The sequence below is a fragment of the Macrosteles quadrilineatus genome, unplaced genomic scaffold, assembly GCF_028750875.1.
Source record: "Macrosteles quadrilineatus isolate MER2022 unplaced genomic scaffold, UCM_ALF_1.0 Scaffold_5__1_contigs__length_97177068, whole genome shotgun sequence".
Taxonomy (NCBI): domain Eukaryota; kingdom Metazoa; phylum Arthropoda; class Insecta; order Hemiptera; family Cicadellidae; genus Macrosteles; species Macrosteles quadrilineatus.
In genome coordinates this window covers 33,504,952-33,519,063 of record NW_026542598.1, presented here as the reverse complement: position 1 = coordinate 33,519,063, position 14,112 = coordinate 33,504,952, and the positions used below count along the sequence as shown (strand labels likewise).

The window sequence follows — 14,112 nt, the reverse complement described above, 5'->3', positions numbered from 1 at the left end:
CTCACAAATTTATGAACCGATTTTCAATTTTTTTTCATCAAACATTTTCTTTTTTCATCAAACATTTTCTTTTTTCATCCTCTTTTATTTGATATGTCACAAGGGGTACCTTGCTATTAAAAAAAAATAAGTTGGGGGGAAAGGGGGGGAATGTGAATGTAACGTTGAATTCAAAACAATTGGGCCCTCTACGTCAATAGATGATTCCCGCAAACTGCATATTTCTATCTATTGCGGTTATTACATAAATAAAGATGCAAGTTTTTAAAAAAAACACCCTGTATGTACTTTTAACACGTTCACTGCTAATGACGCACTTGTGCGTCATAAGTATATAAGCAGATATATAATACATGATGTATATAATTACATAATATATTTTAATCCACAGTTTATAGTATAAAATTTATTTAATTAAAGATATATTGTCACTCAATTAACATGATCATGTTAATGTTTATGTTTTTTAGCCATTTATAAAAGTATTACATATCATTAGCAGTGAATGTGTTAAAGTTGAGAGTTGATTAGTTTGGGACAGAAGCGATGTTTCTGCACTTTTCATTAATCGTCTCACAACTGTCCAGGTTTTGTGCTGTACATGATGAGGAGGTCGGCTGAGATGATGGGAGGTCGAGGTCGCAAGGGAGGCGGACTGTTTGGGGGTGTTATGGAATCTACGGCAAAACTCATCAACTCAAACGATATAGGCGTCAGGTTTAAGTAAGTGAGAGTCATGAACTTTGTTATCTAATTTAATATACTGCATAAACCAAGGGTAGTAAGGCTATGAAAACACCACCTCACCTTGGAAATCTTATCAACATTTTGGCCACAGCTGTCAACCTCTGAAAGTTTAGAACATTATCTGGCATTTCTCTTTAACCTGAAGAAGCCCCTACAGCAGGATGAAATATCAGTGTTATGTTTGGTGTTATTTTATTGTATAAAGCCTGTAGACTCTAATTTTCCCAGATAAGCTAGCCGAACTCTTATTTCTTTTCAAAAAATTCCTTAGTAGCCATTGGCTTTCCTTTAAAATATAAGTTTCTATATTTTTATGCGGAATTATCATAACCAATGTAGTTGATTTGTATAGTAAATATATATTTACTGCATGCGTATAGAAAGAGACAAAACACAATAGAAGAATTCTACGAACTAATCTGGAAAAGTCTTAATGTCCCCTATTATTATTTGAAAATGATATGTCAAGATGAAATATCAGTTTTTTTTTTGTGTTCTTTTATTGTGCATCTATTAGCCCCTGGACTATAATTTTCTCATCTAAGCTAGCTGAATTCTTAAGTCCTAACTAATGTTTTATGGCTTACAAGATGGAGGGGATGAGGGGGCTGAACAGTGAACATACACTTGTTACCGAGGGTCTTCTTATTGAGGTTCCACTGTAATTTTATATTTTGCCCCTACTGGGTTTCTTCAGAAGGAGGTAGAAGAAATCAAAGAAATCCACAGAGTAGAGGTTTTCTTTGTTAATGTGGTTACCTTACAATGGCCTTAAACAAAATATATTTTAATCTCAGGTTGTTATATTAGTTTTATTAACCCTTCCCGGACGGGCGAAATCGTGACATAGGACGGTCAAAAATCATAGGAAAAAATAAAAATTAATTTTCCTTTTTTGTGTTTTATTATACGAATATACATAAAATAAACACAATGGAACACTTCATACTGTCCAAATAATTTTTTACTCGTTTTTATTTGAAAAAAAATTATGCGGATATATCCGCTCCCCGTCCGCAGATGAGCAGAAAAGCTGCGGATATATCCGCCACCCGTCTTTGAAGATATGACTATGACAACGTTAGGTAATAAATAAAGAACAATATGTTGTTGCGTTGTTTATTATATAAAACTGTTTCAAGAAAATAACACTTCAAGAAAAAGTTGAACTACAATTTCAGTTTTCAAAAAGTTACAAAATCATTTTACGGGGTTTACAAGGTGCCTGTAAATAGTCCATTCTTATAAAACAAGAAAAAATAACAATAATTTCAGTTTTCAAAAGGTTACAAAATCATTTTACGGAGTTTACAAGGTGCCTGTAAATAGTCCATTCTTCTAAAAATAGTCTTTTTGGGTGTGGTACACCTCAAAACATGTGTCTGGATGTAAGTACGGTTTTTCGTCACATGTTTTACAAAAGTACACAGTTTCCTTACGAACTTTGTTCTTTGCACAAACATGACATCTGAAGGACCCCTTCGGTGATTTGCCCATAACATGGAGTTTTCCGTTCAGCCGTTGAATATCATTTTTCGGTCGTCCTGGTCGTCTTCTTGTAAAATTGCAGGTCTCCTGAACGTAGTCTCTTACTAAATCTCACAAGGCTAAGTCTAAACTGTTTGTGAGACATTGCTACTCTGTTGTTGTCTTCTTGCAAGGATTTATATAGAATATAAGAGTTTATAGTAGACACTTCAAGGAGCCAAAAGAAAAGTTTGCGATACCATTTTTTAGTACGCCTCATAAACTGATAACTAGATATCACGTGGTCAGCACGATCAACTCCACCCATGTGTTTAGTGTAATCTAAGACAACATCAGGCTTTAGAACAGGAGGTTTATTTGGCCACTTGCTGGGCTTCTCTGTCATCTCATTCCGGCTTATTTTGTGTTTGGTTGTAAGCATAGTTACCACTCTTTTGTCCTTCCAATAAATAACACCCAAGTCTTTGTTTCTTCGTGCTTCTACATCACCACAATTGAGCGGTTTGCTTAGTGTTGGCATTTCCTTTCTATTATTCATAACCGTTCCCGTAACAAACATATTTTTCTTCAGCAACTCTTTAGCCAGTTCAGGGCTATTGTAGTAACGGTCGACGTATACATGGTGACCAGATGGTGGGTCTAGGGGATCTTTTACTAAAGAATCGCAGAGTTGTAGAACAGTATTTGTTGTTTTCAAAAGCTCATCCTCGTTACCATCACTTTTACCGTAATATGGGCTAAAACTGTAAATATACCCATTCAGAGCATCAGAAAGAACAAACACTTTTAGCCCAAATTTTACAGGCTTGTCGGGGTTGTAAACTCTGAATGAAATCTTGCCCTTGAATGAAATAGTGCTCTCATCCACTGACACATACGAGCTTGGCGTATAGAATAGTTTACATTGCTCTTGAATTGTGTTCACAATATTTCTTATTTTGAGGTCACGTGCGCTTCCCTGTTCATGACTAAAGTGTAATCTCCAAAACAGCATCAAAAACCTATCTCGAGTAAAAACATCGGAAAAAAAGGGCATCTTGTTTACCCAGGACAATGAAAAGTAGTCCTTTATATCAGGCAACGGGTGAAGTCCCATATTCAGTACAACCCCGAGAAGAGCTCGGATCTCTGTGGTTGTTGTATCAGCCCAAACCTTTTGTTTCCTTTGGTTTTGAATAGGCAAACTTTGAGCATATAGATTGGTTTCATCACAAATCAATTGTATTAGATTACTATGAAAGTAAAGTGAAAAGAAATCAATTGGTTTTGAAGTGAGATCAAATTCTGTAGGCAGATTACGACCGTAATTGCAGTTATAAATAGGAATAGTACTTACAGGTCCACTGTCACTGTCGGTCACAAAAGCATACTCCTTATCCCACTTCATACGAAGGAGTTTAGCTTTAGTTAGATTTGGTTGTTGTGCCTCTGTAGACCTCTTTTTAGATGGCTTTTTAGAGTTCTTTGCAAATGACTTTTTGGACGCCATTGTAGATTCATTGGTTGAACTATGAAGGCTTTCTTTTTCCGAGTCAATAAAACTTGAGGCATTCCCAATATCGTCCTCACTAACTTGTTCATCACTAATACTTTCCACTTGAACCACATTACATTCATCTTGAGGAACATCAGCGTCTTTGTCATTTTCGGATACAAAACCATTTACTATATCAATATCATTTCCATCGATATTTGCATTATTTACATCACAACTACGCACAGATATGTTGTCATCTTCGTCCAATTCCATTCCATCAACAGCAACATCACCAGGGTGTCTACCAACCGGGAAATCCGGGAAAACCGGGAATTGTACTTAAATTTTTACTGGCCATGAAATGTACGGGAATTGTCCTTAAATGCTAGACTATGTCCTTAAATTTTTAATGGGCCATAATTTTATTGATCGCTAGTTGGTTAGGAGCACATAAAAGGTTTATCAGATGTTTGTTTACATTTTCATAATTTATTACTAGAGTAATTATGCAATAAAAATCCCATTAACAATCTCAAACCCATTAATATTTTATCACGACAATAAAGTGTCAAGTCAAGTACTTCCAAGAACTGTTGACTCAGCAGCTAGCTCATAAAAGTTGTATCACTTTTATTCATTTACAACTTCTTTTTTTATTACTAGGGTAATTATTATTAGATCCCAAACATATTTTATCGTGAAAATAATAGCTTTATAATGGCTGTTAAATTTCACTTCTTACTTGTACTTTCGGAAAGCCGCGGCCATAAAACTGTTTGTGGTTTCATACATGTAAATAATCTACAGTCTTATTTTGTAAGTTAACCCCTTTTTTATGGACATTTTATCTTTCAATTGACAAAACCACAAGCATTGTTGTTTGCATTAATGTTTTATCACTATGTAGGCCTGCTTGGTTTCAAATTATGTCATTGCATTTTCTGTATCTTTGTCTTATATTGTTGGCTATTCAGGTTTCAATGTTTTTTGTTTCCCATATATTTATTTATTGAGTTGTATGCTTTAAGCAATCAAAATCTTATGAACTAGAATGATGATAGTGACTTTGCTGCTATTATAACCTCATTGTTACTCAGTTTATATAGGCCCTCCTAAATAATTAGGTCTAGGCCTGGGTATTTTGATTCTTGAAAGAACTGTAAAATATATTAAGAAAATGTAATTGAGCCTAAGATAAACAACTAATGATTGCTATGTGTCGATATTAACTTTGCAAATGAAAATACAATAATCTTACTCTGTGCTTATCGCTTATTAATAGCCGCTTACCAAACCTTGAAGAATTGAGTTTAACAATATGCATTAAAGATTTTTTTTCAAAAGTAGTCGAGAACCTAACGTTGTGCCAGGGCGAATCATGCCAAATTAATCGGCCTGGATCGGATAAGCTATGTTATGAAGTTTGCGTGACTGATGGAGATATTTGTCGCTATCGCAGGAGACAATGATTGCGTTTCTCTGTTACACTATAAAAGCTTTACCTAAAGTATAGGTAGGCCTATGTTTGTTTACTTTCAATAAATTTCTATTTTGTTATTTTTAACTCTTATCTATTATTATTTACTTTTCTCTCTGGTACAACTACAGTGAATAACAAGATTAATACAGTTTGACAAATCAGGAAAATTATTCGGTAGGCCTAATGACACCGACAAAGGTTACGGCAAAGTGTCCTTAAATGTACGGGAATTGTCCATGAATTTTTTATCCAGAATGTAGTAGACACCCTGATCACCCTCCGAAAAACTCTTGTTCAATAACTCAATAATATCACCAGAAAAACTAGTTCTATTTACGTTATAAGCCATCGTGCATCACTATCTCATTCTGCTAGACAGACAACTGTAACGTTTGGCGCCAACACACAGACAACGTGGTTTTGAGCGCGAAACGTCGTGGGGGGTGTAGGAGAGGTGGTTGGTGTGAGGGAGAAAGGGGCGGCGCGGGAGAGAGGGGCAGTGCGGGAGAGAGGGGCAGCGCCTGAGAGAGGGGGTGTGCGAGAGAGAGCATAAAGTGGCGCCTTGGTACCGCGAAACATCTGGTTACTGTTTAAGTACCTGCCAGTCTGTCTGAAAAGAAGGCGGATATAACCGTTTCCCGTCCGGAACATAAAAAACCATAGGCTGATATATCCGTCACCCGTCCTTAATCGCTAATGACTTATGCGGATATATCCGTCACCCGTCCGGGAAGGGTTAATGAATAGATGGAGTAAATTAATACAAATTTTTAAAAAATCTGCTCTTTTTGACCAATTACCAAACAATACAAATGTTTTGTTATTTGGGCATTTACATGTATACATTTTTTTGTGGAAAAAGCCAATGGGCTATTTTAATTTTGACTATTTTTTACTACCTAACTTAAAGTGTTTTTGCCACTTTAAAAAAACATCGTAACAAATTTGCTAATTTTTAAATTTAGTTTTTCTTTTTTTAATGTTTTATTTTAATTACAGGGATGTCGCTGGTTGCGAGGAGGCAAAGGTAGAAATCATGGAGTTTGTAAATTTCTTAAAAAATCCTCAACAATATATTGACCTAGGAGCCAAGATTCCAAAGGGGGCAATGTTAACAGGTAAATATGACAACTTATTAATGATGCTTTGTAAATAAATTGTTATTAATAATGACTATTCTACCTATTAATGAAAAAAATGTTTAAGTTTACAGATCCGTGAAAATTGTGTTGATAAATAGTTTTAAAAACAATCAATAGGTACTTCACAAAAGTAGTCAAGACCCTGTCATAAATGTTTGAAAAAGGTTGTTAAAATATAAGCAACTAAAAAACTTTAAGTGAAAAACTAAGTTGTTATGAACTTTGATATGTGAATGATCCATAGGACCCCCCGGAACTGGTAAGACCCTCCTCGCCAAAGCAACAGCTGGTGAAGCCAACGTTCCGTTCATCACAGTCTCTGGATCTGAGTTTCTTGAGATGTTCGTCGGTGTTGGTCCTTCAAGGGTGAGTCAGTGTGTTTTTATGTAAATCCCTCTAATATGTCCTTTAATTTATATTTTTATAAGTTTTCAAATTTATATTTATCTTATGATACTGCGCTTACTGTACTTGTGGGTTGGTCTGGTGGTAGAGAACTAGGCTTTGATCGCTGAACTCCCGGGTTCAAATCCTGCCAATCATCAATGCCTTCAGCTATGTGATGATGGGACCTTTCAGGTTTAGCTTGAGAAATGTGTAGAACGGTTTCAGGCACCTGGATATTGATTAGTGTTTTACAAGATTGAATGAGAATTCCATCAACAGCCATTGAACTAGTGATTTCTTTACGTGTTGAAAAGTACCTGATTTGGTCTTAAAATTGTTGTGTTTTCTTATTCTATATAGTTATTCAATTAGTATTTCCAAATAGAATCTTGTATAACTAATGCCTATTTAACCATCAACACAGTTTACCCATCTTGGAATATCCAAATAAGGATATTCCAAGATATTGGATATTGGAATATCCAATAAGGTTCTTGAAATATATTTGTTCATATCTGAACACTGTCCAACATGTTGAGAGGATTCTTGATACAAAAATAGTTAAAACAGTTCTTGTAGCCTATAATACAAACCTCTTGGAATCTCCAGAATGACCTCTGTGACTGATAAGCCCCAACTTGACAAAGCTTATAAGATAAGCACTATTGTTGTGAACTTCACAAAGACAAAGCTTATAAGATAAGCACTCTTGTTGTGAACTTCACAAAGATCTTAAGCACTTCGGAATCTTCCTATCGAGGTTTGTAATTTGGGGTGATACAAAATCAAGGGTTTTCGAAAATTATTCTTATTATAAGGGTGACGTGTAACTGTTCTACTGTATATAATTTTGTAAATCCCTTCAGCTAATTTAAAGTATGATGTTTTAAGGTGAGGGACATGTTCGCAATGGCACGCAAACACGCTCCTTGTATCTTGTTTATCGATGAGATTGATGCTGTCGGTAGAAAGCGAGGTGGCCGAAGCTTCGGAGGACATTCAGAACAAGAAAATACACTCAATCAACTATTGGTAGAGATGGATGGTAAGTGTACCTTATCTTATCTAACAGGAGCAGGTCGAGACCTTAAAGCACTCCGAAAATCAAATTATTGCGCACCCAAGACAATTGTTTCCTTGTTGACCTTACAAGTTAAGGCGTCCAATGAATGCCTGTAGCTTCCCAATAAGTTCATCCTCGGGAAGGTATCTTCCTCTAGCCAAATTACCAAGAGTAATCATTCTAGCATCAGAGAGCTCGTCACAATCAAAGAGCAGGTGATCAGCTGTCTCTTCTGACCCATCACAGTGCCTACAGATCGGTTCACCATCAAATTAGCCCATCCGTTGTAAATGTTTCCTGAATCGCCCAAGACCAGTTCTATAGTTACTTTGATTCTTCGTCTGTCTAGTCTCAAGAGGTCAGAGGCAACCTTTGTATTGTACCTTTGTTCTCCATGGATCACAACTATTACTGTTTAAGAATTCTTACCACCCTAATTTTCAACTTGACTATGATGTTCAATCTTGCAGCAAGTATTGTAAAATAACTTTCATTTGTGTTCCAGGGTTCAACACAACCACCAATGTTGTCGTGTTAGCTGCCACCAACAGAGTAGACATATTGGACAAGGCGTTGTTGCGGCCCGGCCGCTTCGACCGACAGATCTTTGTACCAGCCCCAGACATCAAGGGTAGAGCCTCAATCTTCAAGGTGCATCTGGCCCCGTTGAAGACGGACTTGGATAGAAACGATCTGTCCAGGAAAATGGCTGCCCTAACACCTGGTTTTACAGGTATAGTGTACATAAGTTGCTTGAAACCATCCTTAAAACTATCTGTTTGTGTTTGTAAAGATTGACCCTAAAAATTTAAAACTTACATTAAATGTTTTACAGTTGAGAATTATTTAGTTATTATTCACTTTCTATGACGCTTTCTGTATGTTTCTTGATGTTAAGATTTACTCCGGTACTGTACTTACTCAACCTAGCTAAATACCCTTAATTCAGATTGAAGATGGGAATTGTTTGATTTTTAATATAGTTTTTATTTAGCACTAAAACCACTACTTGACACCTTTCTAAACAACTTCATCACTACTCAGGACCACATTAGAAATACAAAAATCATAATCTTTTTTTACATAAAACACTTGGAATAAAGTCATTTAATTTATAGAAATGTATTATTTAGTTATGATGTTACTAACTATTAGAAATTTCTGTGGACACAATCAGTGTATGTAGTAAATCTTAATAAATTAAAAGTCAGAAAAAATATAAACAATACAATAGGCTATGCTATGTTTTTAGCGAATAGGAAAGAACGGAACCAATTTACCGTAGGTGGCACGGTAAAACCTGAGCCTGATGCCGATTTCTTTTTTTTCATCTTGATACTAAAAAACACTAATTGTTCAAATTTTTATTTATGTACATATATGTGTTTGTGAAAACTATAACTCAAGTAATTTTGGTCCGATTCCGATTTTGATGAAATTTGGCTTCAAGGTTTAGGGCAGGATTAACTTAAATGAGGCCACGAACCAGGGAGCTCGGGTCATGGGAACGAGATATTGTGGGCTTTATTATGTTCAAAAATTGTTTTTTTTCCAAATTTATCCCATCTATGTATGGAAATGTCAGATTTTTAGTACAACCACCATGTAGAGCTTTAAAAAACAAATAATTTTGTACACTTCTTACATTCCCTATAGCAGCAAACCTAAGTACTCGTTCAATCAAATATTATTTAAATAAGGAATAAAATAATGTCTTGTTTATTGAAATATTTCAGTAAAAATTCAATCAAATTTAAATTCGCTTAGACAGCAGGGATGCTGCGGCGGGGGTATTTTTTAAATATCCAATTATATATATATTCCGGTGTACGGTATAAACAATTATTATGATTACTGCATACGCTACATAGTGATGTGCGTATCGATACAAAAAGTACTAATAATGATGGTGGGTATGCCACCTACACATTAAATAGTATAATATGGACAATGAAGGTCTTCACTTCCATTAATGGTGGCCCTAGTTTTGAGGTATCGCAGTATCGATACATTGACCCGTATCGCCCATCACTAACGCTACAGCAGTTAAAATCAAATTATTCCTCCTCCAGGTGCGGACATTGCGAACGTGTGCAACGAGGCAGCATTGATAGCAGCCCGGGATCTGCAATCGACCATCTATTTGAAGCATTTTGAACAAGCGATTGAACGAGTTGTTGCCGGCATGGAGAAGAAGACAAATGTACTTCAGCCCGAGGAGAAGAAGACAGTTGCGTATCACGAGGCAGGTCATGCTGTGGCAGGCTGGTTCCTGCAGTACGCTGATCCTCTCCTTAAGGTAATGTTTAAATAGTGGAAGTTACATTGACCATTTATCCCTCTAGAAAAGTTGTTAAGGTTGGACCTTTAGTTTCAATGTTGGTAGCAGATGGTGAGTATTCAAAGATGGTGAGTTAGGAATCTTGGGAGCATTTGATTGCTAGTTGGTTCTGCATACTTTCGTATGTGTCGGTGGCTCAGTCGGTAACGTCACAGACTTTGGGCCCAAGGCAGCGATGTCATGGGATCGGATCCTGGTCACTGCCGCAAACCTTTTTTCAGTACAGCTAACCTTCGTACTGTACCGGCTCACCCCTTGTTTTCCTGGATCACGTTCCACGCATAGATATGTAGTCTATGTGGACAGGCAAATGCAAGGTCAAAAGTGGCCGCCAACCTCTTAAAAAAATGTATCTATTCAATGTTAATTTTTTGTGATTTATGTTATTTATAGGGATTATTGGAGACACTTTCCATCACAATTAGTACAAAACAAGTTTTAAAGTAGTTTCATGATCTGAAATTCGATCTCGTTTTTAGGTGCATAATTAACTGAAATATTATAACAAGGCGCGAGTACTCAAACCAAGCCGCATTGGTGTTTTAACTTAATTTGACCTTGCGTACCAATCTCCTTATTTTTGTTACTTTTTTTATTTAATTTAATTTATTTTTTTTCCTTTTACGGGATTAGATTTCAGACCCGTTAAACATCATGACATTTTGTTTATTGAATGTGCGCAATAATTTGTGAAGTAACATAATACTATTATAAAATTTGTGTATAAACACTCAATTCTAGCTCTGTATGATTCTAGCTCTTTTTGTTCAGGTTTCTATCATCCCCAGAGGCAAAGGTCTGGGATACGCCCAATATTTGCCCAAGGAGCAATACCTATATACCAAAGAACAGCTGTTTGACCGTATGTGCATGACGCTCGGTGGACGTGTCTCGGAGGAACTTTTCTTCAACCGGATCACAACTGGAGCTCAAGATGATCTGAAGAAAGTCACGCAGAGTGCTTATGCCCAGGTATATAAAGATGTTGCTTCACTTGAGAATCAATAAGCTTATTTTTTTAGGGCAACGAGTCTTCCATGAAATTGAGAAAATGTTTTCTGTAAATATCTAGGGTCTTTTAAGATCAAATTCAGCATAACACGTTCACTCACACAATTCTTAAAAAATTGTAAATATAACCCGGCCGGATCACCCATCAGAATTTTGCTTCAGATAGATGTACCACATAATATGTGCTAGTGTTTTAGGTTAGGTTAAATGCGAATCAAATCTTAACGGTCTGTTATACAGCCACTGGTTTAATACTGGCCAAACTGGTCTATAAAGATCTTGTGCCTACGTGGGACACTTGGTGTATGGATTAAGGATTTAACCATCACCAAATTTTTAACAAGAGCATTTCTTTTTCTTGCATTGCATTGAGTGTTAATCCAGATTTAATATGTCCCACTATTGAGCACAACTAATATAGAATCAGCTGTATCTTCCTAAACAATAACTACTTTGAAGCAGAACATTTTTATTGTCTGAAAAAATCGAATTTTTAAAGGTTTGTTAACAGTTTTTAGTTTTGCCAATGTATCAATTTCTTGGAAATAATTATTTTTGTTTGTACTTTGAAGTTAGTTTAGGTTCTCTGAGCACTTTTAATGTTCTTTGTACCAATAAGTTAGTTTTATTTTTTTCAGTTGATGTTTTAGTTTGCAAACCTTAAATTTTAAACCAGGCAATCCTGTCACCGTCCCCATTGATGGACACCCTGAATTACACAACACATTTGAAACTATGATAAAAGTATTCTTTTATGTCTCGATACTGTTTAAAGATTTATATTTTTTCCCTCCCATGTTTTAGTAAATACATTCCTAGACATTTAAAGAAAATTCTTGTTTACAGGTGGTTCACTTTGGCATGAATGAGAAGGTAGGAAACGTCAGTTTTGACATGCCTCAGCCCGGAGAGATGGTCCTGGAGAAACCTTACTCAGAGAGTACGGCTCAGCTGATTGACTCCGAGGTGCGCCTGCTCATTGACACGGCTCACAAACACACGACCCAGCTGTTGACAAAGCACAAGGAAAACGTCGCTAAGGTATGTTGACGCACAAAGAAGGGAGGGCTTAAAAGTCACCGTATTATAAATAAACAGTATCAGCAAACTGACTTCTCCCGTTTGCTTGTCAAAAACCCTTATAATTGGTAAGCAGTAGGAGAAACTATGATATTTTAAAGGTTAAATCACAAAAATTGCAATAACTTTTTAACCATAATTTTTATAAAGTTAGGGGGTTATACCAGTTTGTTTAGAGTTTAAAGAATCACAACATACTAAATTGAAATCAAAATCGTTCGAGCCTTTTTGTGAAAATCAAAATTTTCCATTATTTTATTTTATGGGAAAATCAGAAATCACCATTAAAAATCGAGGTAAAAAAAATTGAAAAAACGCCTGGATATACCATGGATTACCCATAACACATCCACACACACACCCAACACAAACACCACACACTAACAAACTTTAATTCGAAAATCACATTTTTGGGTTCAGGGGCCTAAAACAGAAATTTTCATCCAAAACTCATTAATAAAAGAAATATTTTCTCCATAATACTATGCATAGGGAAGAAATAAAAATAAGAACTTTTTCAATACATATTATATTGTCTTAATTTATTTTTGTGATTACAAAAACAGAACGAAACAAACTTGGTTTTTTATAGGTTGCAGAGAGGTTGTTAAAGCAGGAGATATTGAGTCGAGACGACATGATCGAACTGTTAGGTAAGCGACCTTTCCCTGAAAAGTCAACATACGAAGAGTTTGTCGAAGGCACTGGCTCCTTCGAAGAAGACACCACATTACCCGAAGGACTGAAGGATTGGAATAAAGAAAAGGAGACTAAAGACAAACCTCCGGTGGCCGAAAGTTGAACGTAGCGCATTGTAAAGTCAGTTTCTATATGTGCCTACACGCCTATGTCTAGTGTATCTTATTTTGTACATAAAAGCAAAGATTTTGTATTTATTTATCAACAGTAAATGAAATCGCTCTACAATTGTATTATTTATTTCACTTCGTCTCTAACATCGTCAAAAGTTGTGTAGAATCAAATTTGCATTCGTTATTATTTGGAGTTTTAAATTTATTTGTACATAGAATTTGATTAAGGACATACAAACATTTTTTACTTCCAGTATTAGTTTGTGTTTTATCACGTCTTATTTTTTGTAAAAAGTTGTCTTGTTAGTATGAGATAGTTCATTGTTTCAATAAAACGATAAAACGAAAATTTGTTGTCAAATTATTTTTACTTTATCCATATTATTAGTAATGAAATGTCGTGCTAGCCCTAATGGTAATCATAAAAACTATTGCTACTACCAACTCCATTGAACCAACACAGTTTACGTAACAAGATCCAGCCAAGTTCTTGAGATATACTTCTACTTACCTGAACACTGACCAACATATGTAGTACTTGATACTTAATATAAAAATAGTTAAAAGTAGTTCTTGCTAAAGATACCAACCTCTTGGGGTGACCAGTGTAGCCTCTGTGACTGGTAAGCAAACTTCATAAAGCAGAGAAGCACTCTTGACGTGGGCTTCACAAAGATGAGAAGCACTCTTGTCGTTGACTTCACAAAGATGAGAAACACTCTTGTCGTGGGCTTCACAAAGATGAGAAGCACTCTTGTCATGGTCTTCACAAAGATGAGAAACACTCTTGTCGTGGACTTCACAAAGATGAGAAGCACTCTTGTCATGGTCTTCACAAAGATGAGAAACACTCTTGTCGTGGACTTCACAAAGATGAGAAGCACTCTTGTCATGGACTTCACAAAGATGAGAAACACTCTTGTCGTGGACTTCACAAAGATGAGAAGCACTCTTGTCATGGTCTTCACAAAGATGAGAAACACTCTTGTCGTGGGCTTCACAAAGATGAGAAGCACTCTTGTCGTTGACTTCACAAAGATGAGAAACACTCTTGACGTGGGCTTCACAAAGATGAGAAGCACTC

General features: G+C 36.0%; 1 protein-coding gene across 1 annotated transcript in view; it reads left to right on the top strand.

Annotated features, from left to right (window-relative positions):
• The window catches only part of LOC128994072 (AFG3-like protein 2), a 37,161-nt gene extending 24,018 nt beyond the window's left edge, over nt 1-13,143 (top strand). The window contains exons 6-14 of the mRNA XM_054418303.1: nt 588-723; nt 6,192-6,310; nt 6,579-6,700; nt 7,613-7,766; nt 8,290-8,517; nt 9,857-10,083; nt 10,897-11,097; nt 11,983-12,177; nt 12,809-13,143. Of these exons, the coding sequence (XP_054274278.1) occupies nt 588-723; nt 6,192-6,310; nt 6,579-6,700; nt 7,613-7,766; nt 8,290-8,517; nt 9,857-10,083; nt 10,897-11,097; nt 11,983-12,177; nt 12,809-13,018 (1,592 nt within the window). The 3' untranslated portion in view covers nt 13,019-13,143. The remainder of the gene's footprint in view (nt 1-587; nt 724-6,191; nt 6,311-6,578; nt 6,701-7,612; nt 7,767-8,289; nt 8,518-9,856; nt 10,084-10,896; nt 11,098-11,982; nt 12,178-12,808) is intronic.
• Nucleotides 13,144-14,112: the final 969 nt, after the last annotated feature.